Source organism: Scyliorhinus torazame, chromosome 14 (genome assembly GCF_047496885.1).
Source record: "Scyliorhinus torazame isolate Kashiwa2021f chromosome 14, sScyTor2.1, whole genome shotgun sequence".
NCBI lineage: Eukaryota > Metazoa > Chordata > Chondrichthyes > Carcharhiniformes > Scyliorhinidae > Scyliorhinus > Scyliorhinus torazame.
The window spans coordinates 187,073,703-187,101,173 of record NC_092720.1 but is presented as its reverse complement, the minus strand read 5'-3'; the positions used below and the strand labels follow the sequence as shown (position 1 = coordinate 187,101,173).

Genomic DNA, 27,471 nt, shown 5'->3' with positions numbered 1-27,471 from the left:
GGATAGGGTTGGAGAAGCTGAGACCATTCTCCTTGGGAAGGGAAGGTCGAGAAGAAATTTGATAGAGGTGTTCAAAATCGCCGAGGGATCTAGATTGAGTAGATTGGTGGGGGGGGGGGCTGAATTTTATGGGAATGGGGTGGGGGTGTAGAGGGCGAAGTGGGGGGAGGGGGGTGTAGAGAGGGAAGTGGGGGGAGGGGGGTGTAGAGGGGGAAGTGGGGGGTGTAGAGGGGAAAGTGTGGGGGGGGGGTAGCCAGAGGGGGGGTGGAGTTATATTGTCCTGTGCCACCCCAGAAGGAAAGTCAGTCCTGAATCAGACTATTTTAAACAAGACCACTCTGTAGCCATGTTTCGGGTGGCCCTAACGAGGTGAGGGTTGAAACTCCGGTGGCTGGTCGGGGGAGAAATCCAGCCCCAGTTTGATCCGCAAGCAATCCCATGGGAAAGATCAATGGCAACCGGAGTGAGTCAAGCCTCGGGTTTTTAGAGCAGGAAGGGATTGGCCACTCTGCGGGTGGGTGGCTGAGGGGGTCGCGGGATTGTGGACTGGGTGGCGCGGTAATACCTTGGGCAGGAGGGGGTGTATGTCCCAATGCGGTGGAACACCCTCTCCACATTCGTTCCCCCCCCCTTTTAACCAGTTACGTTCAGATAAACGGCCTTCTCTTCACCCTCCTCTCCCATCACTGTCCAGTTTGGAGGCAGTCTTATTGGACAATAACAGGCTGCAGTAGGGCGAGGCGCGCTAGTGGGTGCCTCGCCCTCACCTCCTGTGTTATGAGGACCAGGTAGGGGTGGGCAGGAAGGCAGTGGGATACCCACCTGACATATTTTAGGTTACCCTTCTCTCCCCTCCCCGCTGCTAAATTCCTGGGGGCAAGGGTGGGGTGGGGACAGTAACATTGGCGACTAACGAGCTGAGAGAGAAGGCGGTCAATGAGCCATAGCTCAATTCCGCAGTCTTCCATCCCACTTTGAGATCTGCGATGCAACAAACTGATTGAGCCGAGGAAGCAACGCAAGAAAAACACAGGTTCAAATGCCAATTACCACATCCGAACAAATATTCGTCAAAGATCGGAATGTGTGGCCTCCCGGCGAATTGATCAGCGTGGTCCACAAGAGCCTCCTTCACCGTGCCATAGCCCGCCAGCACCACTGCCTTCTGTGCCCCAAGCGACACTGAAAATACACTTCCGTATTTCTCTGAGAGCTAAAGGAGAGAGAGAGCTTCAATTAGGTTGAATTGTCCTTTCTCGTGAGCGACAGCGAAGAACGAGTTGTGGGAAAAACAGAGAGGAAACGAACAACTGATTGAGCCTCAAAGCCCAGCCCCTCAATCTGGGGAAAGTTAACGCCTCAGAATCAACGTCGATTCACAACCATCATAGCCCGGGATCGCCCCAATAAACATTGGAATCCGGGTGTGATCGAAGGGCCTCATCGCGCCCGACTCGGTGACGGGGTGAGGCCGTTAAATCTCGCCAGATGCCTCTTGTGATATTTGCGATGCTCGGAATGTCTGGTGAGATCTAATGAGATTAGGCTCATTTAAATATATTGCCGCCCGATTCTCCGGAGATCCGGGAACAAACACCCTCGCCTGGGAGACCTCACCGTGGCGCTGTTTAGCACTGGTTCACACAGTCCAAAGATGTGCTTGTTAGGTGGATTGGCCATGCTAAATTGCCCTTAGTGTCCAAAATGTTTAAGTGTGGGTTACTGGCTTACGGGGACATGGCGGATGCTTGGCTTGCGAAGGGTGCTCTTTGTAAGGGCCAGTAGACTCGATGGGCCGGATGGCCTCCTTCTGCACTGTAAATTCTATGATTTTACAATCATGGACCACACGTTGCAGCACCTGGGGTAGTCTCCCGGGCCATTGGAGGCCCCCGGGTGATTGGGCCCTGGGCAGGGTGGAATCTGGCACTCCCGCTTCCATTCGGGCACCTTTACACCGCCAGACTGGTACTCTGGCAGTGCCACCAGACACCCTGTAAGTGCTGCCCTGGCACTTCTAGGATGTCTGCGTGGCTCTTCCAATCTGGCAGGGACACTATCAGGGTGCCAGGTTGGCAATGCCAAGGTGTCCAAGTGCCAGGTTGCCCACGCCAGTGTTCAGACCCAGGGGTCCTGCCCTTAAGAGGTGGAGTGAGAGCTGAATCGAGGACCCCCTAAGAGATACGTTGGGGCACTGGGTGATCTGGAGGCTGCAGTGGGAAGTCTGAGGGGGAGTTAAGAGTTCAGATTGAGGGAAGCACAGTGGCACAGTTGTTAGCACTGCTGTCTCACGGCGCCGAGGTCCCAGGTTTGATCCCGACTCTGGGTCACTGTCCGTGTGGAGTTTGCACATTCTCCCCGTGTTTATGTGGATTTTGCCCCCACAACCCAAAAGATGTGCAGGATGGGTGGATTGGCCACCCTAATTGCCCCTTAATTGGAAAAAATGAATTGGGTACTCTAAATTTAAGGGAAAAAAAGCGTTCAGAGCGGCATTTAAAACTGGCACCCAGATCTCTTCCTCATGAGCTGGGCTCGTCAGAACAGGAAGTGAGGTAAGTGCGGCGTTCCCGACCAAGGCTAAAAAAGAATCTAGTTTGATAATGGGGTTGTTCTTGGTGCTGTAGGCGCCAAGAAGCACCCTGCTGTTACCGTCCAAAACAAACCGCTGTTTTTTGTGCATTAAGTCGCACCCTTCAATACATCAACCTCCTTAATATCACAAATCAGCTCCGGTGCAGCAATAATCCTTGTAAAACAACCAGAATTTGTTCTTTCACGGAAGAATCAGTCACCAAGCTGGGTGACGTCCTGTTAACATCCAGACTCCAACATACTGGAGAGGCAGTGGCGTAGTGGCATTGTCACTGGATGAGTAATCCAGAGACCCAGGGTAATGTTCCGGGGACCTGGGTTCTAATCCCACCGCCACTAGATTTGAATTCAATAAAAATTCGGAATTAAAAGTCCAACGATGACCATGAGTTGATTGTCGTGAAACCCTTTAGGGAAGCAAATCTGCCACCTCACCCAGCCGGGCCTGCATGTGACCCCCAGACTCACACAGCAATGCGGCTGACTCTTAACTGCCCCTCTGTAATGGCTGAACAAGCCACTCAGTTCAACGGCAGTGAGGAATGGGCATCAAATACTGGCCCAGGAAGTAACGCTCACATCCTGTGAATGTTTTTAAAGTGTAGAAAAGAAAATAAGCAGCAGTGTGAAAATGAGACAAGTGGCTTCAATGAAGCGATGCTACAAGGTTCGATTTAGCTGCCAGCTTTCAAATACGTACTTGTCTTCAGGTTCAGTGGAACCAACCTACAAACCCCTTGGTTCTCCGGGAATATTTACTGAGAGGCCCTTTTTCCATTCCTGATGCACTCTGGCCTTTTGAAGGGCAGGGGAGTTATCCCCTGGTGTCCCGCTCAATTTTTATCCCTCAATCAACATCACATAAATCAGATTATCAGATTATCACATTGCTGCCAGTGGGATCTTGCTGTGCAAATTGGCGGCTAGATTTCCTACAACAGTGACAGGATACACTTCATTGGCTGTGGAGCACTGAGCGAGTGGCCGTGAAAAACACTGTATCCTTTCTTCTTTCATCTCTGTCTCCTCAATGTAATTAATTATCTACATAACTCAGAAAAATTCAGGAAGCTTTATTATCACTTGTTAGGAGGCTTCTCCCCTTGGTATAACTAATTATCTGAACTCTGTTGAAATTTGTCAAACGATCAAATTGACTTTTTATACCAATTAATTGACATGATATTTCTTTAACAAGTATTTATTTAGATCTGTAGTTGATCAAAGTAAATGTTCACTCGCACACTTGCCTTGCCCAACTCCTTCTGAAGTGACATTATTTTCTTTCTCCTCCCATTTGGTTCAGTCACAGTCCAATTAGAGATCAAGATCACAAACTCACAGAATCTCAGATCATAGATTCACAGGATCTCAGGTCACAGGATCTCAGGTCACAGAATCTCAGGTCACAGAATCTCAGGTCACAGGATTTCAGGTCACAGGATCTCAGGTCACAGAATCTCAGGTCACAGGATCTCAGGTCACAGGATCTCAGGTCACAGGATCACAGAATCTCGGGTCAGAGGATCACAGATGACAATTCACAGACTCACAAGTCTGAGACTTATCCACTCTCAGATCACAGACTCACAGATCACAGGTCACAAAATCTCAGATCACAGACTAATGGAACACTGATCGTGATTTCCAGACTCACAGATCAGAGCCTCACAGATCACAAAATCTTAGATCACAAATAAGAGACTCACATATCACAGGCTCACAGATCAGAGACTCCAAGATCAGCGACTCCAAGATCAGAGATTCTCAGATCCCAGACTCTCAGATCACAGACTCTCAGATCACAGACTCTCAGATCACAAAGTCTCAGATCACAGAGTTCCATATCAGAGGTCATAGTCACACAGATTAGAGTGACACAGGCCACGGTTTGGGAATCACATATCACAGATGTGGGTCACAGACTCACAGATCAGGGAACAACACTAAGTAATCCTTAAGCTGTCCTTTTAACATCCATAAGACTTAAAAACAGAACCTTTAGCAGAAGCACATCAGGTTAAAGTCAGTACTGACAGCAGTTATTAGTTTTAAATCACCAAAGGATCGATTTACATTCTTTAGATTACAAAGAGAGAGACTCCAAAGCAGGCCAGCAGCACGGTTCAATTCCCGTACCGGCCTCCCCGAACAGGTGCCGGAATGTGGCGACTAGGGGATTTTCACAGTAACTTTATTTGAAGCCTACTTGTGACAATAAGCGATTTTCATTTCAGTTTTTCATTTCATTTCATACACTTCAGGCTGTGACTGCAGCTATCCAGCTCTGAAAATGAAGCTAAAACACACCCTGCAGCAAACAGCCAAAAACGAAAGTAAAAAGCTGACACACAGCCCAGCTCCACCCACTCTCTGACATCACTGCAGTAATACACTCATTTCTTAAAGGTACTCTCACTACAGATATTTATCTACACACCCATTTATAAACACCCATCTCTTAAAGGTACTCTCACATGACAAGTGCAACAGAAATTGAAATAGTTTTGAAAATTCACAACTTGGCATAAGAAGGCACTTGAATGTAAGGTGGAGGCGGTCGTAGAGGCGGTGTAACAGTCGGTCGTCCCCTATATTGCCAATTTTCAGGGTCATCCTCATCGTCTCCCTCGGTCAAGGCAAGGCCGGCCATTTGACCGTACGGTCCTGATTTGGAAATGGGGGTTTTACAGACTTAAGCCTTTTATTGTGGGCACATTCCTTCTTTAAAATCTCCGCAGTCTTAACAATTCCCTCCTTCTCCTGTTAATTTAATGCCCAATTTTAAAGCGTTAGCCTGCCAACTAGCCAATAAAGATGTATCTTTTTATTTCTGACAGTACTCAATCAATTTCTTAGCCGTGGAGCTACGGTTATGTTGCCAAATAATCTGCTGTGCCTCTATAACCGTAGGCAAATCTTTTGATCCTCCCAGGGGCCATTTCCCCTTTCCCAAATCCTTATGCAATTCTTCCGATAACTGCCGCAGCTGCTGAGAATGTTCCGGATACTGTTCGCAAAGAGTCTGAAGCTCTTCCACTATCAGAGGTGCTATCCAGAGTATTACCCATTGTCTCCTTTCCTCGGATAATCCTTGTGGTTACCTATTAAATTTTGGTAGCGATCCTAAATCGCCTATTCAATCAAGAATTTAAACGGGTCTATCCTGCCCTGTTACCCAATCAGGAGGCTGAGGCAATTGTTCGAAAGTGACTTTTAGAAGGTCAAAGTCTGGAAATGAAACATGAAAAGAGAGAGAGAGAGAGGACTGATTTAAACAGACTGACAGGCTCAGGGACTCAAAGACAGAACAACAGACAGACAGACTCAGAGAATTGAAGACAGAACTAACAGATTTAAGAAATTGTTCGAGTGTTCCGACAGGGTACGCAACGGTGAAACCCTGTTTATTGTGGAGTTTAAGGCGTCATCCGCCCCTGGTGAGAAGTACTATAATTTAGACGGAGTTATCCGTTCTCCGCTGTAGCCAATAGTCAACCCGGAGTGTCGAACAAGTCGAGACACTGGTTGAGACAATCGCTTGTTTTAAGGGCAACCTTTTATCGCGAAGGTATCAAGCAACCAGAAGGATCATCAACAGCCAAGCACCTTTCTAATTCGAAGAGGCCTCTAACCTCTTACGGGCCTCTCACCCAGAATTCGAAGAGGACTCTAACCTCCTAGGGACACCAACCCGGAATTTGAGCAGGACTCTAACCTCCTCGGGACACCAACCCGGAATTTGAGGAGGACTCTAACCTCCTAGGGACACCAACCCGGAATTTGAGGAGGACTCTAACCTCCTAGGGACTCCAACCCGGAATTTGAGGAGGACTCTAACCTCCTAGGGACTCCAGCCCGGAACTTGAGGAGGACTCTAACCTCCTAGGGACTCCAACCCGGAATTTGAGGAGGACTCTAACCTCCTAGGGACTCCAACCCGGAATTTGAGGAGGACTCTAACCTCCTAGGGACTCCAACCCGGAATTTGAGGAGGACTCTAACCTCCTAGGGACTCCAACCCGGAATTTGAGGAGGACTCTAACCTCCTAGGGACTCCAACCCGGAATTTGAGGAGGACTCTAACCTCCTAGGGACTCCAACCCGGAATTTGAGGAGGACTCTAACCTCCTAGGGACTCCAACCCAGAATTTGAGGAGGACTCTAACCTCCTAGGGACTCCAACCCGGAATTTGAGGAGGACTCTAACCTCCTCGGGACTCCAACCCTTCCCGGGCCTCTAACCCGGACTGTAACGGGTTCGCCGGACTGACCTGATCTCGTAAGAGTCTCTCCAGAAACAGACGGTAGGACCTGGTCGCGCTCGGTACAGCGGAGGGGGAAACCAAAGTGGTAACAAGGGTACTCACATTTGGGGGCCCAATTCCTCCTCGGCGTCCGGGCACTGATCAGTCAGTCACACCGTCTGTCTCCGGCGAGGCTCCTTGAGATCCCACCGCTGCCCAGAGCGACTGGGGCCTGGGCGGTTGTGCCATTGGTCGTTGATTTCTAATAAGTCTGGAGTGCTGTCTCTAGCATTCGAATCAAGTTCAAGGTGGAAAGTCGTTCCTGTGGGCGGAGACACGGTCAGGTCTGTGGACGTGCTGTCCTGGCTGGGGGAGGGTCGGTCTAGGTTGTCAGTGGGCGGGGCGTAGTCGTCTGCCATTGCCAGGAAGACGTGGTGTGAGTGGCTGCATTGGGTTCCATAAACCTTAAGCTGGTTGTTATTGAACCAACCTGATTTTCCATTAGGGTATGTTATTTTGTACACAGAGGGGCTCACTTTATCCGAAATGGAGTAGGGGAGAGGAACGAACTTGGGTTGTACAGGGAAACCATCACTTGCTGACCGACTGTATACTCTACTGGGTGGACTGTTTTATCAAAGCAGGCCTTACTCTGCTTTTTCCTAGCACCTAGTCGGACAGCTGAAGCGAGCTAGTCTGCTTCATTATTAACCGTGACCTGTTGGACTGCTTTTTCGTGTGTGAGGGCGGTGACTGTGGGGCTGGCCAAATAACAAATATTAGTTCCTTTCATGGGTCGTCCGGTCATGAGGGTGTGGGGGGTGGGGGGGGGGGGTGAATCCTGTGGAACTTGATACCGTGTTCCTAATAAACATAAGGGCGAATGGGAGAACCGTGTCCCATGTGGTGTTGTGCTGTTGCACCATTTTCCTAACAGTGGCTTTCAGGGTCCGATTCATACGTTCCACAATACCGCTGGATTGTGGGTGACAAGCAATATGGAACTTCTGTTTTATGCCGAAAATTGTCAGTACATTCTGCATAACTCTGCCTGTAAAATGAGAACCTTGGCTGATTCCCCAGCGTGTAAATATTTGCTGTGATAAGATCTTGGCTGTTGCCTTAGCCGTGTTTGTCCTGGAGGGAAATGCTTCCACCCATTTTGTGAAGTTGTTGATCACTACCAACACATATTTAAAACCATTTCTGCAGGGGGGAGGGGACCAATGTAATCGAGCTGTAAATTCATCCATGGGCCATTAACATGTCGGGTGTATCTTAATTGTCGTTTCCTGGAGTACCTTTCTGGATTATTCTGTGCGCAGGTTAAACAATTGTCAACATAATGCGTGACGTCTGCTTTTAAATCGGGCCACCAGCACAAAAGTCTTAAGTGGGCAATGGTGGTTTCTATCCCCTGATGTCCTTGTCCGTCATAAACTGGCAAATTATCTGGGTTCTGTCCTGGGTGAGGACCGCATAAATTCCATTCATTAAAATTATATTGTCCTGTACCGTCAGTGAGTCCTTCCATTTGTCGTACGGGGCTGAGTAGTTTCCGTCTAAAAGTTGCTTAAGAGTGTCATCTGCCTTTTGGGCCTGGGCTGAATCTTCGATATTTGTCTGTGAGACCTGGACTGCGTGTATTGGCACACTCTCGGGAGGTTGCCAAAAGTGGCCATGTCGTGATCCTGCCTTTGCTAGTGCGTCTGCCTTTACGTTACTGGGTGGGGACGAACGATGATGGCTTCTGACTTTTCTTCAGCCATATGTGCGATTTTTAGCAGTTTCAAGAATGTGCTTCAATAATGGGGCTGGGAGTAGGGGTTTACCGTCAGCGGATATAAATCCTCTAGATTCCCACAGGGGCAGGAATTCCTTCAAACTGTTACAGACATACAAACTGTCCGAATATATATCTGCGGGGGTCGGGAAAGAAACTGGGTGCTGCACTGTATGTGCAATTGCTGCCAATTCGGCTGCCTGCGATCCTATGTGACCTGGTAATTTTAGCGATATCTCCTCTAATGCGTGTCCCTGCGCGTCTTCCACATAAATACCGCATCTTGATATTCTTTTTCCATTGTCAATGGTGGAGGAACCATCTACATACATTTTTTAAGAGTTATCCGTGGTCGGGGGAATCTGTGCTTTACTACCTACACGTGGGTGTAGCGATTTTGGAATAAAGGGTCCTGCATGGTGTTTGGCTGCAATGATCTGGCACTCATGTGGGGTTCCTTCATACTGTAAATTGTCCGCTAAAAATGTGTGGGTCTTTGTCCGTTTAACTGTGATGTCCCTTCCTTGTAATAACAGTGTCCAGTGAGCTGCTCTGATCTGGCTAACTAAACCGTCCTTTAACCTACCATCTAACAGAAGCTGCGTTGGGGTGTGCTCGGTTAAAATTGTTACGGGGTTGAGGCCGGTGATGTATGCGAAGTATTGAACTGCACAAAAGACTGCGAGCAAGTGCCTTTTGACTGTTCCATGCTCCATGGGATACAAAACTCGTGAGGCATAGGCTACGGGTCCCAAACGGTCGTGTCTTTCCTGTAGTAGTACTGCAGAGAGGGTTCGTCGGTAGTCGCTACTCCTATGGCGTAGGGAGAGTGTGGGTATGGAGCTTGCAAAGCGGGGGCTGTACCTAGGGCGTGTTTTAATGCATCAATGGTGTCCGTGTGGAAGCCATTCCCTTGAGGCGTTCTTTTTAAGGAGCTCGGAAAGTGGGGCTGCCTTCATGGCAAAACCATCTATATGGTTCCTACAATACCCAACTAATCCTAAAAATGACCGGAGACTAGTGACATTGTGGGGCAAGGGCAATTTAACTATCGATTCAATCCATTTCTGTTCTATCTCTGTTTTCCCGTGTGTGATAATGGTGCCTCAGTAAAGGACCTTTTCTTTTAGGAGCTGGGTTTTTTTCGGGTTAACTTTACATCCAATTGAGTGTAGGAGACCTAGTAATTCGGAAAGAAGTTTATCCAGCTCTTCCCTTGTGTCAGTTTGTAGGAGCAAGTCGTCCACATACTGAATGAGGCATTCAGGTCGGGAAAATTTGGATAGTCCGTTTGCCAATTGTCGGTGAAAAATGGAGGAGTAGTTGTGGAAACCTTGCGGAAGGCATGTCCATGTATACTGCTGTCCTTGGAACGTGAAGGCAAATTTGTATTGGCAATTCTTATCTAAAGGAATGGACCAAAAGCCATTGCTAATGTCCAGCACAGTAAACTACTTAGCATGTACTCCCTGCTTGAGCATGGTTTCGGGACTCGTGGCAACGGTGGGGGCTGCTAATGGGGTTACTTTATTGAGTTTTCTGTAATCTATGATTAGTCTCCATGAACCGTCTGGTTTTCTTACGGGCCAAATTGGGGCATTGCTTGTTGAGACTACTGGCCGAATTACGCCTTGATCTCACAAGCTTTGTATTACTTTTGCAATCTCGCCCTCGACTTGCTGTTGGAAGCCATATTGCTTCTGGGGCTTGGGATTGGGACCTGCAGTGGTGACTGTTCCTGGAATTTTTCCGCAATCGTGCTTGTACTGGGCGAAGGATGTTTTATGACTTCTTAGGACCTCTCTAATCGTCTTATCTGTGGTAATCGCTTGTGGGTCAAACCAATAATCTCCCACTGAGCATATTCTATGTTCGTAGTCTCCGACCGTGAGTGTGGCGGGTGCTCTTGCTGTTCTGGCCATTTTCCAAACAGACTTATTCACGGGGTCAAAGGAAAGGTTGTGTGAGCTCATGAAGTCGATTCCTAAAATGTGCTCTGCTGTTTGGGGCAAATCCACTAAAACAACAGGGTGCTTGGTGTTTATGTTTCCGATTTGAATATCTACGGGGGCCGTAATGTATCCCTGCTGCACATGACCTGCAAATCCACTAAGAGTGATGGTGTCTGTGGTGGGCCATTTGTCGTGCTGAAACATTGTGGAGGAGTTTAAAGTAGTGCGTGACCCTCCTGTGTCCCAAAGGAACTCTACTGGATGTGCCCGGACTGTGCCTGTGACTACTGTTCTGCCTGATTTGTCCCAGAGTGTGTCGCAGACCCAAGTTGGGGAGTCCGAACACCGTCAATCTGTGCTATTGGTCGCTGCATTATCTGATCGGGCGCTAATGCTATGTATGGGGCTAACATTGTTCCTAGGTGGGGCATTTGATTGCTGGTTCCGCTGCTGGTTCGGGAGGGCATTGCATTCGCGGGCGTAATGTCCCTTTAGTCCACAGTTATAGCATCCTCATGGTGCCTGTGCTCTGGGGTGCTGACCTTCATTTCTGCCCTCATTTACCCATGCGGGGTCCTGAGTAGTCCTGACTGGGTTCATATTTGCTTCTGCCTTCTCCTGATCTGCCTTTCTGTGTAGGGATTGTTCCCAAGCTCTGGAGAGTCTCTTTAAAACCCAAACTTCATTATGTGTGGCATCTGCGGGGTCATAATTCACACAGGCTTTTTAACCTGCTTCTGTGGCGTGGGAGCCAAAAGTGCGAGCCCATTTTGTTGTGTTGTCGTTATCTAAGTGTGCACGGACTAAATTCCCGAAGACCGCTTTAAAGTGTATCCAAAGGCGTCCTGCATATGTAGTCGGATGCTCTCCCTTCTTTTGTCTACAACGATTTAGATTTTCTATGGGATCTACTCTGTTGTAACCAATTGCGTCTAAAATAGCTGTCTTCATGTCCTGGAGGCTTCCTCCTCCTACATTCTGTGGGTCTTGTAATGCTGAGCTAACAGATGGGTCAAGGCTCATTACTATAAACTTCACTTCCTCCAGTTTGTCCAGACTGTGCATAACTGTCTGGTGTCTTACTCGCTCAAAGAAATGGGGCGAGATTCTCCGACCCCCCGCCGGGTTGAAGAATCGCCGGGGGCTGGCGTGAATCCCGTCCCCGCCGGTTGCCGAAGTCTCCACCACCGGAGATTCGGCGGGGGCGGGAATCGCGCCACGCCAGTTGGCGGGCCCCTCCGCGCGATTCCCCTTCCCCGATGGGCCGAAGTCCCGCCGCTAAAATGCCTGTCCCGCCGGCATAAATTAAACCACCTACCTTACCGGCGGGACAAGGCGGCGCGGGCGGGCTCTGGGGTCCTGGGGGGGGCGCGGGCCAATCTGGCCCCGGGGGGGGTCCCCCACGGTGGCCTGACCCGCGATCGGGGCCCACCGATCCACGGGCGGGCCTGTGCCGTGGGGCACTCTTTCCCTTCCACCTCCGCCACGGTCTCCACCATGGCGGAGGCGGAAGAGACTTCCTCCACTGCGCATGCGCGGGAATGCCGTCAGCGGCCGCTGACGCTCCTGCGCATGCGTCGCCCGGAGATGTCATTTCCGCGCCAGCTGGCGGGGCACCAAATGCCTTTTCCGACAGCTGGCGGGGCGGAAATTCGTCCGGCGCCGACCTAGCCCCTCAATGTTGGGGCTCGGCCCCCAAAGATGCGGAGGATTCCGCACCTTTGGGGCGGCGCGATGCCCGTCTGATTTGCGCCGTTTTGGGCGTCAGTCGGCGGACATCGCACCGTTTCCGGAGAATTTCGCCCATGATGTGTGTCTGCTGTCGGTGTAGCCATCTGGAATGGCCACTTACAAAGGAAACATGGATATTTGGAAAGACTGAAGGGAAATATGGCCAATACAGGATTCAGACAAACTCAGAGCCTAAATGTATATTTGCTAACAGAGAATCAGACAGTATCGAAACCCCTAGCCGATTTGCATTCTAATGGTCCATATCCCCAGGACAAAGGACTGGTGCTCAGGTATCAGATACAATTCCAGACACATCAGCGCCACTCCCTTCACACAGGGAGCCCAAAGAGCCAAGGTCAATGACCGCTCAGAACACGCTCAGCCATCTAGGCACCCGCCCCTTTATTGGCTCAAATCGAAGGTAGTAATCGAAGCCTGCCGAACTATTGGGTCCAAAGCTAAGGACCGCCCAAAAGAGCACGAAACTCCCAAAGGCTAAAGAGAGACACTGCCGCGTGTTCGATCTCTTTTGGCCCTGGCACACCGGCACTCTTCGGCCCAGCCTATACCTGAAGCCAACCGCAGCACCACGACCAGAAGCAAGTTCAAGATCAACGATCGCTACCAGACGAATGAGCCCAGCAGAACCGAAGTTACTTCTCCAGACCCAGCCACTCCAGATCCGAACAAAGGCCTTGTTCCTCTGCCAAAGCCGAGTGCCTGCAGTTAAGTACAGGTTGTTGTAGTGTTAGGTATAATTTAGCTTCTAGTGTTTTTATGTTGCATGTGTGAGTTAATCTTGTGTTTAAATAAACTATTATTGAACTTGAACTAACTGACTGGTTGTTGAGTCTTTGATCAATATCCGGTTGAACCTTGTGGTGGTATCATTTGATACCTGGTGACTCTGAAAGCAATATCCTCATTAGTTACGGTCAGACTAATGTCTGACTAAAGTAGATACCCCAGACTTGGCACCATTATTGGTGACGCTGGTGGGATAGTATTCCACACATTAAAAGAGCAACATTATTCGCGTCTCCGGTGCTAATTGGCAACATTATTGGCGACTTCTGACCGGACTCGACCTAGAAGTGATTTTGTCACTCCAAGAGAACCCACAAATCGTTGAATTAGAAACCCAATTGGAAAAGCGACAGAAATCACAAGTGTAAGACCCATATTGATCAAACCTCCAAGATTCGGAAGTGTGTAGTAATTTGCATGCGTACTAACAGGGATATAAGGTAAACTCGTTAGATTTTGTTGTGTAAAACAATCGGGAGTTTTGTGAACCAGAAAATAGCTTAGGCCATACCCGCTGTTCGAATCGGTGCCTTATTCCCCCTGTCCCAAATTTAGGATACAGAAAAGAGATACTGGTAGCAATGGCAGCAAAGGCAATGGAACGCCTTATGAACCCACAGGAACCCGAGGTTGCAGCGACCAGTAGAGCAGAGCAGTGCTCCAAATGGGAAGAGGAACTAAGGAAATACTTAATGGGGAAAGGATGTCCCCTTTGGTCTGTGTTTTGTTCGAATGAAGAGTCAGGTCCTGGTAGGACAAACTTGGTGGGACAACCTAACCGAGATACACAAGAAGAGTTAAGGAAAAGTTCGCAAGCCGATGGCTGTCTGTCTGGCACAATTGCGAGGCATAGAGTGGGTCGTGAGGACGCTCCGCAGACAGCTTGTAGAGAAAGAGAAGAGTGAGGGAAACGTTAGCAAGTGTGAAAAAGGTTAATGGGTAACTCGGAGAGCAGCTAGCAGCTGAAGACAAGGAGATGGCTGATGTCAAACAGGCACACCAAACTTGTATAGTTCACCGAAGCAGCTTTCAGACACAATACGATAAGGCCTACCAAGATACACAACGCTCAGTTTTGGTAAGAGAAGAGACGGAACAACAGGTAGAACAATTAAAGAAACAATGCGCAGATTTGAAGGCAGCTTTATGACACTCCACAGTTCCACAACGGAACAAAGACAGAGATCAGTCGACCACGCCAAATGCAGGCAGCAAATTTCAAGGTTACAGTCACTGCTCTCAGTGCACAACGGATTCAGAGACACCTTGGACTGAATTTAGATCAGGAAAATGGTCCCGATTGGCAGGAATTCAATGAAACTGCCCAGAGATATATAGAAGACACCGCGAATCAGAATAGAGCTCCCCAGGACCTGAAAAGGAAAGCACCTGCACCACCGACTGCACAGGCAGCACACAACCCCATAAATCCAGTCACCACGCAGCGCAAGTCACCGATTGACGATGAACCCGATTTCGTGTACACCACCCCACTAACCATCACACAATTGAGAGATGCCTGCGGCAAAATTGAACCATTCCAACCCACAGCAGACCTACACCATTTCTTTGAGCGAGTAAGACAACAGACAGTTATGTACCGTCTGGATGAACTGGAGGAAGTGAAGCTTATAGTAATGGGCCTTGACCCATCCGTTAGTTCACCAATACCCGATCCACAGAATGTAGGAGGAGGAAGTCTCCAGGTCATGAAGGAAGCTATTTTAGATGCAATTGGTTATAACAGGGGAGATCCCGTAGAAGGTCTAAATCTTCTACAGACAAAAGCTGCAGACAGAAGAAGGGAGAGCATCCTACTGCATATGCAGGACGCCTTTGGATACACTTTAAAGCGGTATTTGGAGATTTAGTCCGCGCACACTTAAATGTCGAACACACAACCAAATGGACCCGTATTTTAGTCTCCCACGCCACAGAAGCAGGTCAAAAAGCCTGTGTGAATTATGACACCTCCGACACCACACATAACGAAGTGTGGGTTCTGAAGAGACTCTCTAGAGCTTGGGAACAATCCCTACATAAAAAGGCAGAGCAGGAGAAGACAGAAGCAAATATGACTCAAGTAAGGACACATCAGGACTCTGCATGGGTAAACGAAGGTAGACATGACGGGCAGCACCTCAGAGCACAGGGATGCTATAATTGTGGACAAAAGGGACATTACGCCCAAGAATGCAATGCTCTCCCGAACTAGCAACGGAATCAGCAGCGAACGCCCCACATAGGAACAATGCCAGGCCTACACACAGTGTTAGCGCCCACCCAGACAATTCTGCCATAAAGAGCACAGATTGACGGTGTTCAGACTCCCCAACTTGGGCCTGCGACACTCTCTGGGACAAGTCAGGTAGACCAGTAGTCACAGGCACAGTCCGGGGACACCCCGTAGAGTTCCTTTGGGACGCAGGAGGGTCCCGCACCCCTTTAAACTCCTCCACAATGTTTCAGCGAGACAAATGGCCCACTGCATTATCACTATCACTCTTAGCGGATTTACAGGACATATCCAACAGGGATATATTATGGCCCCCGTAGATATCCAAATCGGAAACATTAATACCAAGCACCCCGTTGTTTTAGTAGATTTGCCCCGAACAGCAGAACACATTTTAGGGATCGACTTCATGAGTTCACACAACCTTTCCTTTGACCCCGTGAATAAGTGTGTTTGTAAAATGGCCAGAACAGCAAGAGCCCCCGCCATGCTCACAGTAGGAGACTACGAACGTAAATCTGCTCAGTACGCGACTATTGGTTTGATCCGCATGCCATTAGTACAGATAGGATGATTAGAGAGGTCTTAAGAAAACACAAAGCATCCTTTGCTCAGCACAAGCACGATTGTGGAAAAATTCCGGGAACAGCCGCCAATACAGGTCCCGATTCCAAGCCCCAGAAACAATACGGCTTCCCACAGCAAGCCGAGGGAGAAATTGCAAAAGTAATTCAAAGTTTGCTGGACCAAGGTGTAAATTGGCCCGTAGCCTCAACAAACAATGCCCCAATTTGGCCCGTAAGGAAACCAGACGGTTCATGGAGACTGACCATCGATTACAGAGAACTCAATAAAGTAACTCCATTAGCAGCCCCCACCGTTGCCACGAGACCCGAGACATTGCAAAAGCAGGGACTACAGTCAAGGTATTTTACGGTACTGGACATTAGCAATGGCTTCTGGTCCATTCCATTAGATAAGAATTGCCAATACAAATTCGCCTTCACATTCCAAGGACAGCAATATACGTGGACATGCCTTCCGCAAGGTTTCCCCAACACCCCTCCATTTTCCACCGACAATTGGCAAATGGATTATCCAAATTTTCCCGAGCCGAATGCCTCATTCAGCATGTGGACGACTTGCTGCTACCAACTGATACCAAGGAAGAGCACATTTCGCTTCTTTCCAAATTATTCGGCCTCCTACACTCAATTGGATGTAAAGTTAACCTGAAAAAGGCCCAAATCCTAAAAGAAAAGGTATTTTATTCAGACAGTCATCACACATGGAAAAAGAGAGATAGAGCAAAATCGGATAGATTCGATTGTTAAATTGCCCTTGCCCCATAATTTCACTGCACACCGGTCATTTTTAGGACTGGTTGGTTACTGTAGGAACCATTTGACGGTTTTGCCACCAAGGCAGGCCCACTTTCCGAGCTCCTAAAAAAGGACGCACCTTGGGAATGGCTTCCACAGCATACAGATGCCATTGATGCATTAAAACGCGCCCGAGGTACAGCCCCCGCTTTGCAGGTACCAGACCCACACTCACCATACACCATAGAAGTAGCGATCACTGACTGAACCCTATCGGCCGTACTACTCCAAGAAAGGCACGATCGTTTAGGACCCGTAGCCTATGCCTCACGAGTTTTGGACCCAGTGGAGCAAGGATTTTCAGCCTGCGAAAGGCACTTGCTCGCAGTTATTTGGGCAGTTCAGTACTTCGCATATATCACAGGCCTCAACCCCGTAACGATTTTGACCTAGCACACCCCAACGCAACTACTGGTAGGTTAAAGGACAGTTCAGTTCTCCAGATCAGAGCAGCATGCTGGACCCTACTCTTACAAGGAAGGGACATCATAGTAAAAAGGACAAAAACATACACATTTTCAGCAGATAACTTGCAGTATGAAGGAACGCCACATGAGTGTGAAATCATCGCAGCCAGGCACAACACAGGACCCTTTATTCCTAAATTGCTACCCACAAAAGCAGGCGTCAGACCGCAGAGAACCCAGACCACGGATAAATCTTTAAGAATTTATGTGGATGGCTCCTCCACCGTTGATAATGGATAAAGGATTACAGGATGTGGTATATATGTGGAAGACACGTAGGGATGTGCATTAGAGGAGATATCGCTAAAACTACAAGGTCACTGAGGATCGCAGGCAGCCGAACTAGCAGTAATTGTGTATATGGTGCAGCACCCAGATTCTTTCCCGACCCCCGCAGATATATATTCGGACAGTTTGACGGAATTCCTGCTCCTGTGGGAATCTAGAGGATTCATATCCGCCGACGGTAAACCCCTACCCTCAGCGCCATTACTGAAGCACATTCTTGAAATAGCTAAAGACCGAAAATATGGCATAATAAAAGTCAGAAGCCATCATCGTTCATCCGCACACGGTAACGTAAAAGCAGAAACCCTAGCAAAGGCAGGATCACGACATGGTCACTTTTGGCAATCCCCCCCCGAGACTGCCCCAGTACATGCAGTCCAGGTCTCACAGACGAATATCCAACGTTTAGCACAGGCCCAAAAGGCAGATGACACTTTTAGACAAATTTTAAACGGTAACTTCCCAGCCCCCTACGACAAATTCAAGGACACACTGACGGAATTGTATTAAAGAATGGAATTTATGTGGTCCCCACCCAGGACAGGAATCAGATTATTTGTCAATTTCATGACGGACACGGACATCAGGGGATAGAAACTACCATTGCCCACTTAAGACCTTTGTGCTGGTGGCCCGATTTTAAAAGCAGACGTCACACATTATATTGAAAATTGTTTAATTTGCGCTCAAAATAATCCAGAAAGGTACTCCAGGAAAGGTCAGTTAAGACACATCCGCCCTGTTAATGGCCCATGGACGAATTTACAACTAGATTATATTGGTCCCCTCCCCGCTGCAGAAATGGTTTTAAATATGTGTTGGTAGTGATCGACATCTTGACAAAATGGGTGGAAGCATTTCCCTCCAGGACAAACACGGCTAAGGCAACAGCCAACATTTTAACACAGCAAATATTTACATGCTGAGGACTCCCCCTGTAGCCATCTGGGATGGCCACGTCCCGATTACAGAATGGACACTTACAAAGACCGCAGGGAAAATTGGACAATGCTAAGAAACAAGCAGGTGCAAGCTCTGTCTGTTGATTAGAACCTCAAATGCTCAGACAGGACAGAAACTACCAAACGATTTACACACTAATGAGCCATCTCCGGGGACAAAAGGGAAACATTTAGATACACAATGTTAGGACAGACTCCCCAGCGCCAGAAGAAGCTAAGACAAAGCAGACTGACAGTCACCAGGACACGCCCAGCGATCAGGGAACCACCCCTCTATTGGAGGAAAATCTAAACCGATGATTGGGAAAGTCCCAATTAGTTGAGGCCAAGTTCAAGGCCCGCCCAAAAGAGCACGAAGCCCTTTTGGGTATAAAAGGTATCCCCCAAGGGAGAATGCCCTCCTTTGGCTTTGGCTCTCAGCGAAGAGAGAGGCCAGCCTAGCAACTGCACCAGACCAAGTAAGTTCCAAGTCAATGCACGCTACGAGATAGACGCTCCTAGTTGCTACCCTGTAAACAGCTCAACCCAGCAGCCTCAGAACCTGGCAACGGCCATTGTTCCTCTGACTGAGTGGGGACCTGAAGCTAAGTATAGGCTTTAGTAATAGTGGTAGTTTAGTTTGTAGAGTTTATGCATGAGCAGTTTTGACTGTGTGTAAATAAATGAGCATTGCTTTTGAACTTACTAACTGGTGTATCGAGTCATTGATCAGTATTTGGTTCTGAACCTTGTGCCGATGTCGAAAGATACCTGGCTACTCTTGAGCAAACATGATTAAATAGAGCCAAATTAAGAACCAACCAAAAGTTAGCAACACCCCGCAGCATTGAATCGGACCAAAGTTCGCATTTTACAGGAAGAGTGATGCAGAATGTTTTGACGATTTTTGGGATAAAACAAAAATTCCATATTGCCTATCACCCACAATCCAGCGGCATTGTGGAACGTATGAACAGTACCCTAAAAACGACTATCAGGAAAATGGTGCTACAGCACAACACTACATGGGACAGAGTTCTCCCATTTGCACTTATGTTTATTAGGAACACGGTATCAAGTTCCACAGGATTCACCCCCCACACCCTTATGACTGGACGACTCATGAAAAGAACCAAATATTTATTAGGACTTGATTTGGCCAGCCCCACAGTCACCGCCCTCACCCACGAAAACGCAGTCCAACGGGTAATGGAAAATGTTAAAGCAGCTCAGCTCGCTGCAGCTGTCCGACGAGGCGCTAGGAAAAAGCAGAATAAGGCCTGCTTTGATAAAACAGTACACCCAGTAGAGTATATAGTTGGTCAGCAGGTGATGGTTGCCCTATATAACCTCAGTTCATTCCTCTCCCCTAAATTTGCAGGACCCTACTCGATTTCAGATAAAGTAAACCCCTCGGTACATAAAATAACGTATCCTAATGGAAAATCAGGATGGTTTCATATCAACCAGCTTAAGGTTTATGGAACCCAGTGAAGCCATTCACACCACATCTCCCTGGCAATAGCAGACGACTACACCCCACCCACTGACAACCTAGTCCGACCCTCCCCAAGCCAGGACAGCAGGTCCACAGACCCGACCTTGTCTCCGCCCACAGGAACGACTTTCCACCTTAGACTTGATTCGGACGCCAGCGACAGCACTCCAGACTTATTGGAAATCAACGACCAATGGCACAACCGCCCAGGCCCCAGTCGCTCCAGCCCCAGGAACCCCGACCAAGATATGTTTGGCCCCTCATACCCCCTTTCATTGCCACAACCAGAGCCACTGCCCGACTATAGAAATTTGCCCTTTGCAGCTAACGCCCCTTCTGACCAAAGAATTCCCCATTGGCACTGCGATAACTCTTGTCGGTTGATATGGAACGACGATTCGGATCCCACGACGGCCCACGCGGCCACGGCATGATAATGCCAGACACGAGTTTGGCAACCGGGAGATGGTGATGACTCAGAGTCTGACTCCCATTATGGTAACCCCTTTATGACGCTTTTTGAAATGGGCCCCTGAGGTGTCCAGATGATGAGAAAAAGGAACCAATTGAGATTTATGGTGTCCTATTTTCTGCCCGCCTTTATTTCTGGAATTTCTTGATGCACTTTATACTTCCGATCTCAGGTGTTTAATTAATTTTGCCTGTCCACTAAATTGCTTGATGCAGTCATGATTACTCTTCTGCACATTGCCGAAGTCCATATGTCACAAATTCTATCCGCTCATGTAAGGTCACCCAGGCAGTGGAGTAACGGCACTAATTTCCACCCTGCCTGAGGTCCTCCTATGTATTCGGTCAGCCAAACTCGGGTAGTGGAGCAATGGCACTGATCACCGCCCTACCCAGGGATTCCACCCAGACTTGCCCTGCCATGGCTCATACGCACCCCATGTTCCAATCACTGATTTGTAAACATTTTTAAAACTCTTTATTGTCTCTGGCAGGTCTTTGTTTCCCCTGATCTGTTCGGTTTTTTGCGTGTGGTTTAAAGAATGCTCTTTGCCCAGTCTCTGCATTCAGCTTTGGTTTCTGACGACCCTTTGGGCGCTAACCCCAACTACTATTTACAGGTTCAACAAACTTGGTTGAAACGAAATTTGCTGCTATTACAAAACGCCCTCAGCGCTGGACGCAGAAAATGTCCTCCCACTCAACGCATCGAACACAGGTTCGCGTTTCGGTAAATGTAATAAGTTAAGTAGGAATGTGATGCTGCTATTGTATAAAAAATGTCGTACTGTAATATAAGCTCTTTTTGGTTATTAGCGAGCAGCATAAGTGTAGTTTAGGTAAGGATAGTTAAAGGTTCCCCTTAGGTAAAGAAGTTGAATGAATGATGGAATGTTATAGTGCTCCCTTAGAATTTATGAATGTGTGATGTATTAAAAAAAAACTAAGGTAAATGCTCCAATACATAGGACAGAGTGATATAGAATCTGTCCTTGGACAAGGGTACCCGGCACACCAAAGAACAGATGAAGGATCAGTATTGTGATCCACCACGCTTCGCGTTTAGGATCAAGAGAACGGACTGTAGCCATCTGGAATGGCCACTTATAAAGGAAACATGGATACCTGCAAAGACTCAAGGAAAATATGCCCAATACAGGATTCAGGCAAACTCAGAGCCTAAATGTATATTTGCTAACAGAGAATCAGACAGTATCGAAACCCCTAGCCGATTTGCATTCTAATGGTCCATTTCCCCAGGACAAAGGACTGGTACTCAGGTATCAGATACAATTCCAGACACATCAGCACCACTCCCTTCACCCAGGAAGCCCAAAGAGCCAAGGTCAATGACCGCTCAGAACACGCTCAGCCATCTAGGCACCCGCCCCTTTATTGGCTCAAATCGAAGGCAGTAATCGAAGCCTGCCGAACTATTGGGTCCAAAGCTAAGGACCGCCCAAAAGAGCACGAAACCCCCAAAGGCTAAAGAGAGACACTGCCACGTGTTCGATCTCTTTTGGCCCTGGCACACCGGCACTCTTTGTAAGAATCTTGTATTTGAAAGAATGTTAACTCCTGGCTGGCTCGACAAAATGTAGGAATCTGTAATTGATGGGCTCTTAACCTGTCGAACTACGCCAAGTTTGGGGGAAGCTTAGTTGATGAATCAAAGTCCTGGCGCAATACGACAAGTTGTAAGATTTGTAATATTTCTTGACTATGCCAAGTTGTTCGATTCCTTGTATTATTTGACTGTGTAAAGTTGAAGGAATTTATATCATTTCCACTATACGGTTACCAGTAGCACTTTGCGAATACTGGGACTCAGCAGAAATTTGCAGTTAAAACTTCTCAGGTGCCAAAAAGAATTGTTTTATTTGTAGTTGCTTGATTACAATTTGAAAGTCATTGAAAAGGCAATTCGTAGACAATTCGAAGCTTTCAGAGAATTACAAACATTATCTTTTTTTGCTTAGGCAGACAGCTCGAAAGTAACTTTTAAAAGGTCAAAGTCTGGCAATGAAACATGAAGAGAGAGAGATAGCTAATCTTCAGCTAAACTCAAGCTCAAAGTAAAAAGTGCATTACATCACTGACACAGACTAACAGACTGACAGAACCCCCAAAAGACATCTCTTAAACTAACAGAAAGACTATTAAGGACAAAACTAACTAAACTAACAGAAAGACGACACAACACAAAAACAGAAATTAAGGACAGACAACACAGCACAACACCCCATAGACAACACCAACTAACAGAAAGACAACACTAAAATGGCGGGCGGAAACTTTTCAGTTATACACTTTCATATCTGTCTTAAGTCATCTAATCACACCCCAATATAATCCTAATTGGTTTGGGTTAGACTCAAACACATTTGATTTGATGGCAAGCCGTCCATCTTCAATGTGCAACATCAGCTTTTTAATTGTTTCATGTCTACATGTTACGGAATGTGATATTCTGCTAATCTTTACCAGCAATAGACTGGTTGTAAGCTGGCTTGGCTAATGTAACAATTGAGACTTCATATCGAGAAAGATTGAGTAAAATATATATGATTCAATGCTCTTACAAACTGCATTGGACTCTTGCCACCTCGTTGCCATGGAACTCAGTCCTTGTCCTTGACAATTAGCACAAGCAGTGTCAAATTGTCTTGCAACTGTGCTGTTATAATCGATAATGGAATTTTATGCTGTTTCATGTATCATATTAAAGTCCTGAATTTATGTGTGCTGAAATTCTCATTTTTAAAATGAGCACTTAAACAGCTATCTTTTACCTATACTAGTTGTATTCGAAATACCTGGCTTCTACACTCTTCGGCCCAGCCTATACCTGAAGCCAACCGCAGCACCACGACCAGAAACAAGTTCAAGATCAACGATCGCTACCAGATGAATGAGCCCAGCAGAACCGAAGTTACTTCTCCAGACCCAGCCACTCCAGATCCGAACAAAGGCCTTGTTCCTCTGCCAAAGCCGGGTGCCTGCAGTTAAGTACAGGTTGTTGTAGTGTTAGGTATAATTTAGCTTCTAGTGTTTTTATGTTGCATGTGTGAGTTAATCTTGTGTTTAAATAAACTATTATTGAACTTGAACTAACTGACTGGTTGTTGGGTCTTTGATCAATATCCGGTTGAACCTTGTGGTGGTATCATTTGATACCTGGCGACTCTGAAAGCAATATCCTCATTAATAACGGTCAGACTAATATCTGACTAAAGTAGATACCCCAGACTTGGCACCATTATTGGTGACGCTGGTGGGATAGTATTCCACTCATTAAAAGAGCAACATTATTGGCGTCTCTGGTGCAAATTGGCAACATGGGTTGGAATGGTTCAATTTTGGCGCAGGCATCTCTCAATTGTGTGATGGTTAGTGGGGTGGTGTACACGAAATCGGGCTCATCGTCAATCAATGACTTGCACTGCGCGGGGACTGGATTTATGGGGTTGTGTGCTGCCTGTTCAGTCGCTGGTGCGGGTGCTTTCCTTTTCGGCGCCTGGGGGGCTCTATTCTGATTCTCAGTATCTTCTATATATCTATGGGCAGTTTCATTGAGTTCCTGCCAATCGGGACCATTTTCCTGATCTAAATTGGGTCCAAAGGTGTCTCTGAATCCGCTATGCACTGAGAGCAGTGACTGTAACCTGGCTATTTGTTGCCTACATTTGGCGTGATCTACTGAACTCTGCCTTTGTTCCGTTGTGGAACTATGGAGTGCTCGTAAAGCTGCCTTCAAATCTGTGCATTGTTTCTTTAACTGTTCTGCCTATTGTTCCGTCTCTTCTCTTGCCAAAACTGCGCGTTGTGTATCTTGGTAGGCCTTATCGTATTATGTCTGAAAGCTGCTTAGTTGAACTATACAAGATTGGTGTGCCCGTTTGACATCAGCCATCTCCTTGCCTTTAGCTGCTAGCTGCTCTTGGAGTTGCTCGTTAGCTTTCTCACATTTATTAAAATTTCCCTCACCCTTCTCCTCTTTCTCTACAAGTTGTCTGCGGAGCGTCCTCACAACCTCCTCTGTGCCTTGCAATTGTGCCAGACAGGACACGATTGCCATCGGCTCATGAACTTTTCATACATTCTTTTTATGTATCTCGGTTAGGTTATCCCACCAGGTTTGTCCTATGCTTCTGGACTTGACTCTTCATTTGAACAAAACTTGGACCAAAGGGGACATCCTTTCTCCTTTAAATACTTTCTCAATTCCTCTTCCCATATGGAGCACTGCTCTGCTCCACTGGTCGCTGCGACCTTGGATTCCTGCAGGTTCATTAGGCGTTCCATTGCCTTTGCTGCCATTGCTACTAGTATCTCTTTTCCTACCGTAATCCCTGTTTCTCTAGCGTAAATTTGGGACAGGGGGAATAAGGCACCGATTCGAACAGCGGGTATGGCCTAAGCTATTTTCCGGTTCACAATACTCCCGATAGTTTTACGCAACAAAATCTAATGAGGTTACCTTTGTACGCATGCAAGTTAATACACACTCCCGAATCTTGGAGATTTGATCGATACGGGCCTTACACGTGGTTTCTTTCACTTTTCCCAATTGCATTTCTAATTCAACGTTTTGTGGGTTCTCGCGGAGTGACAAAATCACTTCTAGGTCGAGTCCCACCAGAGTCGCCAATAATGTTGCCAATTCGCACCGGAATCACCAATAATGTTGCTCTTTTTAACTGGATACTGATATTTTTAATGAAGATACTGCTTTTCAGAGTCACCAGGTATCAAATGATACCACCACAAGGCTTTACCGGATATCGATCAAAGACCAAACAACCAGTTAGCTAGCTCAAGTTCAATGATAGTTTATTTACACACAAGAATTACTTCGACAAGCAAAATAAAACACTACAAGCTAAATTACACCTAACACTACAACAACTTGTACTTAACTTCAGGCACCCGGCTTTATGCAGAGGAACAAGGCCTTTGTTCAGATCTTGCGTGGCTGGGTCTGGAGAAGTGACTTTTTTTCTGCTGGGCTCATCCATCTGGTAGTGATCGTTGGTCTTGAACTTGCTTCTGGTCGTGGTGCTGCAATTGGTTTTAGACGTAAGCCGGGGCCAAGAGAGTGCCGGTGCGCTGGGGCCAAAAGAGACTGAACACATGGCAGTGTCTCTTTTTATCCTTCAAGGGTTTTGCGCTCTTTTGGGCAGCCCTTAGCTTTGGAGCCAAGAATTTGGCAGGCCTCGATTATTGCCCTCGATCTTAGCCAATAAAGGGGCGGGTGCCTTGAAGGCTGGGTGTGTCCTGAGCGGTCATTGACCTTGGCTGTTTGGGCTTCCTGGGTGAAGGGAGTGGCGCCGATGAGTCTGGATCTGTATCTGATACCTCAGTACAAGTCTTTTGTTCTGCGGAAATGGGCCATTGGAATGCAAATTGGCTGGGGATTTCGATAGTGTCTGGTTATCTAGTGGCCAATATACACTTAAGCTCTGAGTTTGTCTGGATATTGCATTGGCCATATTTCCCGTGATTATTTGCAAGTGGCCATGTTTCCCTTTGCAAGTGGCCATGTTTCCCCTTGTAAGTGGCCATCCCAGATGGCTACACAATACACCCCCCAGACGCACAGTGATCGGGGCTGAAAAGATGGGACAGGTTGTATAGGAACATGCCCATAAAGCTGATGGGTATGCTGGGGGCAGTGGATACCCAGGGGAGTGCCCTGGGGGAGGGTCAGCTAAATGACCCAGGGCACCAGGTTTAAAGCGGGCTGTCAGCAGCATGCACAGCTGCATGGCTGCCTTGCTGACTGTGGTAATGGTGTAGCGTACCCGTCCACCCCGACCCCACAGCTACCTCCTGGCCATCCCTAGTACTCTCTCCAGCCCTGGCAGAAGGCCCCTGGCCAGTGGCATGACTGTCGGCGAACTTTGGTGGTGTTGGACACTGACTGTACACCCCCTCTCTCTCTCTCAGAGCAGCCACCACACCAGGTTCATAATTTCTTCGGGAAACCAGCCCATCGGAGGTGGAGAACCGCAGGTGGGCCCACTAATGATATACAACCGGTGTTGCAACGACACGTATTGTGCATCGCATTGACGCTATTTTAGAGGGGCGGCATCGTGATTCGGCGGCAAACCAGCACTGGCCGCGATTTCGGTATCGGGAGCTATTCTCCGCCTGATCGTACGCCCCGATTTCACCAGCAGCTAAAGGAGAATCCTGCCCAGCCTTGCTGACAGTGCAGCCCTCCCTTAGTAAGGCACTGAAGAATTTTGTGTGCGAGTGGGACTTGAACCAGGAAGTTTGCCATTCTGAGGTGCAGCGACAGAAAAAGAGCAGACCTGCAGCTTCAGATCCAGTCTAAATTGTGGGTCCGGATCCAAAACATATTCTCTATTTCTCTCTGTCTGAATGGACTCTGCTAGGCCTCACAGCCTCACTCCCAGGGGAACGCAGTCCAGCACGTCACGGTTTCCCTGTTCAAGGTCAAACGCTATCAAGTATCGTAAACTGTAAGGTCAGAGTCCTGTGCAACAATCTGTTCAGTTAAAGTATAACTGTCTGGACAGGGAAGGTGTGGACTAAAATCCCTCTGCTCGACGACGAATGAATTTGAGGCGGATTCTTGGAACCCATTAAGAAGGGGGAAAGGACTGAAGGACCATCCCAGATGATAAGATAAGGACACAAGTGGCCTCCATTCTGTGGTTCCCCAGAAAGCAGTATTCTTATTTCTAGGTTTTACTGGCGTTCCATTTTAAAGTAGACAAGACCAGTTCAGAGCAGGATTCTAATTTCCTTGTTCCTGGTTTGCATATGATGTCTGCCTCCAGTATCTGCCCCACAGACTACACATTGGGCCTACTGGCCTTGACACTGCTCCTTGTCCTGCTGGTTTCCCTCGTACGGCGTAAGGGCGGAGTGGGCGACAACCTCCCTCCCGGACCCAGTCCCCTACCCCTGATCGGCAACCTGCACCAACTGGACCTCAAGAGGCTGCACTGGTCTCTCATGCAGGTTAGTGAGAATCTTTCACTGAGGACTGCGGGGCAGCGGCGATTTACCAGTTACACATCCCAAGGAGATGTGCT

General features: G+C 47.8%; 1 protein-coding gene and 1 pseudogene across 1 annotated transcript in view; one reads left to right on the top strand and one right to left on the bottom strand.

Annotated features, from left to right (window-relative positions):
* The window catches only part of LOC140390278 (cytochrome P450 2K1-like), a 166,446-nt pseudogene that overhangs the window by 50,989 nt on the left and 87,986 nt on the right, over nt 1-27,471 (bottom strand).
* LOC140390275 (cytochrome P450 2K1-like) overlaps nt 26,921-27,471 on the top strand; it is a 62,689-nt gene continuing 62,138 nt past the window's right edge. Inside the window, exon 1 of the mRNA XM_072475299.1 lies at nt 26,921-27,397. Within this exon, the coding sequence (XP_072331400.1) occupies nt 27,197-27,397 (201 nt within the window). The 5' untranslated portion in view covers nt 26,921-27,196. The remainder of the gene's footprint in view (nt 27,398-27,471) is intronic.